The sequence below is a fragment of the Otolemur garnettii genome, unplaced genomic scaffold, assembly GCF_000181295.1.
Source record: "Otolemur garnettii isolate 467f Iridium unplaced genomic scaffold, OtoGar3 scaffold00007, whole genome shotgun sequence".
Classification (NCBI taxonomy): domain Eukaryota; kingdom Metazoa; phylum Chordata; class Mammalia; order Primates; family Galagidae; genus Otolemur; species Otolemur garnettii.
In genome coordinates, this window is record NW_003852402.1 from 6,964,484 (window position 1) to 6,967,943 (window position 3,460).

Genomic DNA, 3,460 nt, shown 5'->3' on the forward strand with positions numbered 1-3,460 from the left:
TTGTTGTTTGGCGGGCCGGGCTGGATTCGAACCCGCCACCTTGGGTGTACGTGGCTGGCACCTTAGCCACTTGAGCCACAGGCGCTGAGCCTGAGACTGCAGTTCTAATAAGCTCCCAGGAGATGCTGCTGCTGCTGCTTGTGGACCACATTTTGAACAGCAAGGCCTAGATTACTTGCACCAGCATCACCAGGAGTGGGGCCAGGAGTGGGTCATTTTAAAAGCTTCCCTCCTGATTTTAATGCACAGCCTGGATGAAACCCGCAAGAAGAAACACCAGGGAAGAGTGACTTGGGCTTGAGTTTGGGTACAAGTATTTAATAAATGCATGGCTTGAGACAGGCTTTCTCCCATCTGACACGCAATTTCCTTATCTGCAAAAAGAGGGGAGGTGTAACAACACCCTACAGGGACTGTTGAGTGGAACAGAAATAATGTGTATGGATGAAGTACGTGGGCAGAACTGGACCACTGGGCAGCTACTGCTATTATGGCCACCCCTGATGAAGGCTAACATGTCCTTACCACAACTAGGTGATGCCATGCTGGAGTCGACTGAAGATAAAGGTTAAGATAGTCCCACCCTTAAATCTGAAGTGAGGATATCAGTAAATAGGAAGCAAGGCTGTCAGAGAGGGGGAGTATGGGATAGTGGTTAGATCCCTGGATGAGGACACAAGACGAGGTACCACCGCACATGCACCACGTGGCCTTGGGCATGTTGCTTCTCCAGCTAAGGCTCAGCTGTCTCTCGGGTACACTCAGATCTGGTCCTCCCAGGCTCACCACTTTCAGCATCAAAGAAGCCACCAGGTAGATAAGGGCATGGCCTTGTCTGCCTTGGTTCAGTTCCGAGGGCAGTGCCAGCTGGTGTGTACTTCCAGTCCTCACTCCCATCCTCTTGTGGTACTTACTCATCCTTCTGGTGGCAGCATCTAGCCCAGGACCTGACATGCGGGACAGCAAGGCAAAGCTGATTGTGCATTTTACCAGGTGAGTAGAGGAGAATGAGGCCCAGGAAATAGACATGCCCAGATCCTACTTAGTTTTCTTCGGGGTCTCAGACCTGAGCTCTCCTCTGTGCCTGTGCATAGCCATGGTGCCTGATGGCTCCCAGAAGGCTGGCCTGGGCTCAGCAGGCTGCCCTGAAAAGGCTGGGAGATTCACAGCACCAAAGTGCACCCAAAACCCTGGCTGTATATGGCCCATTTGGAGGCTTCTTGATAACACAGATTGTTCCTTGGCAGAGAAGGCAGAGGTTCTACCAGTCATCCAGAATGCTTTTCGTAATCATTGTCACCTGTCCCTCCCCAAACACCTCCTAGGTTGCCTGAAAGAGAGCAGGAGCAGCCCCCTTTAGTAGCCATCACCAGCTGCCACACACAGCCTTACCTTTTGCGAACGATGTTAATGTTTTTCTCTAGCAAGTCATAGCGGATATACTCACTGGGCTCAAAGTGGCTCATGGCCACCTTGGCCCGTTGGCACAGGACTGAGGCCACATGATACTGCCGCACACCCAGGGCTTTCTGCAAGAGAAAGAACAGTAACTGTCAACGCGGTACATATGAAGAGTCCATCTTTTTCACCAAAAGCGAGGCTAACTTGGTGCAGTAAAAAAAAAAAAAAAAAGTAAGGTATTAAAATGTCAAGCACTATTCGGTGCCCACAGCCTCAGTTTCCTCATCTGCAGCACAGGGATGACACAGCAGCCATGAAAAACATAGCCTGGGGTAGGAGAAAATGTGCAAACGCAGAATTGCTGGGATCAAAGTCAAGTTCTATCATGTAAGTTGTATAAATGTAAGAAAATCCCCTCCCATTGTCTAAGTTCCAGAGAAGACAAGAAATAAGGATATCACCAGCTCTAGTGACCATACACAGGTACTGGGAAGGTTAAATGTGTCATGAGCCGCCTGAATGAATGACAGCCACTGTTCTGTCTACACTGTAAGTTCCTTGAGGGTTAAGATCATGCCTTATTTATCTCTGTATCTGGACCACTTGGCACACACTAGAGACTAAATATTTATTGAGCAGGTGAAAGAATGAATGAGGAAAACCCCATGCGTGAGCTTGGAACGTTCATCCCTTCAAGGTGGTACCTAATTTCCCTTCCCCTGCATGGGTGGTGGACTTGTCCACTTACTTCTAATTAACAGAATGACAAGTGATGCTATGTAACTTTGAGACAAGATCATAAAAAGGACAGCTGCTGCCTGGTTTGCTCACTGTCATTGCTCTGGTGGAAAGATAATTACCAAGTAGGTCAGCAGTCTTGGGAGCTACCCACCTAGAGAGGAACACAAGGCCTCTTACCAAACACCACCACAGCTGCACCAGGCATGTGAGTGCACCACCTGGCTGGCAAAGGCTCCAGCCCCCGCCCAGGCCTTCAGACAACTACAGCCCTGGCTGATATCTCAACCGCAACTTCTTTATTTATTTTTTGAGATAGAGTCTATGTCACCCTGGGTAGAGTGCTATGGAGTCACCGCTCACAGCAACCTTCAACTCTTAGGCTTAAGCAATTCTCTTGCCTCAGCCTCCCGAGTAGCTGGGACTACAGGTGCCCACCACAACGTCCAGCTATTTTTTGGTTGTAGTTGTCATTGCTGTTTGGCAGGCCTGGGCTGGGTTGGAAACTGCCAGTTCCAGTGTATGTGGCTGGCACCCTAGCAGCTGAGCTATAGGTGCCAAGCCATAACTGCGACTTCTTGAGCAACCACAAGCCAGAATCACCCAGCTAAGCCACTCCCAAATTCCTATCTAGCCCACAGAAACTGTGAGAGATAAATGTTTACTCTTGTTTTAAACCCGTATGTTTGGGAGCAATTTGTTAAGCCCCAATGGATAAATGACTGCTATGATGGGATCTGGGATCTAATTTTAAACCACAATGCCAGCCTTCACAGGACAGCAGCAAAGAGGGAGCTGAGTACCTTCCAAGTGGTTGGTGTTCTCTGTCTAGAGGGTCATATCCTTGGGTAAGGGAAGAGACAAAGCTAAAACTACTACCCGAAGGTTCTTCTTTGTGTCACCTGAATATGTAAACCCAAACCCTGCCAACCTCAGCATCTGAACCCACCACTCCTGGCCATCTCTCATCCTAACCTATCTGTGGCAGGGGTGACCCCCCAGTGCAGAATTCCCATCCACTTGCCCTCCAGCTCAACCCCACCAATAACACAGTACACTTCAACTGCAGACATAACTATCACCCCTGTGACAGGGAGGAGCCCAGTGCAAAGGGCTGGAGCGGCAGAGACTTGGGGTTTCAGACTGGCCCCACTGCTTACTTGGACAATCTAAACTCTCCAAGTAGACATTTCTTCCCAGAGCTATTGAGAGGATCAGGAGAGATTACATGTAAAGTACAGAGCGAGGGGTTGGTGCCTGTGGCTCAAGCGGCTAAGGCATCAGCCACATACACCTAAGGTGGCAGGTTCGAATCCAGCCC

General features: G+C 49.5%; 1 protein-coding gene across 1 annotated transcript in view; it reads right to left on the reverse strand.

Moving 5' to 3' along the window:
- The window catches only part of ACO2 (aconitase 2), a 53,206-nt gene that overhangs the window by 30,058 nt on the left and 19,688 nt on the right, over nt 1-3,460 (reverse strand). The window contains exon 2 of the mRNA XM_023509194.1: nt 1,393-1,529. Coding sequence (XP_023364962.1) covers nt 1,393-1,529 — 137 coding nt within the window. The remainder of the gene's footprint in view (nt 1-1,392; nt 1,530-3,460) is intronic.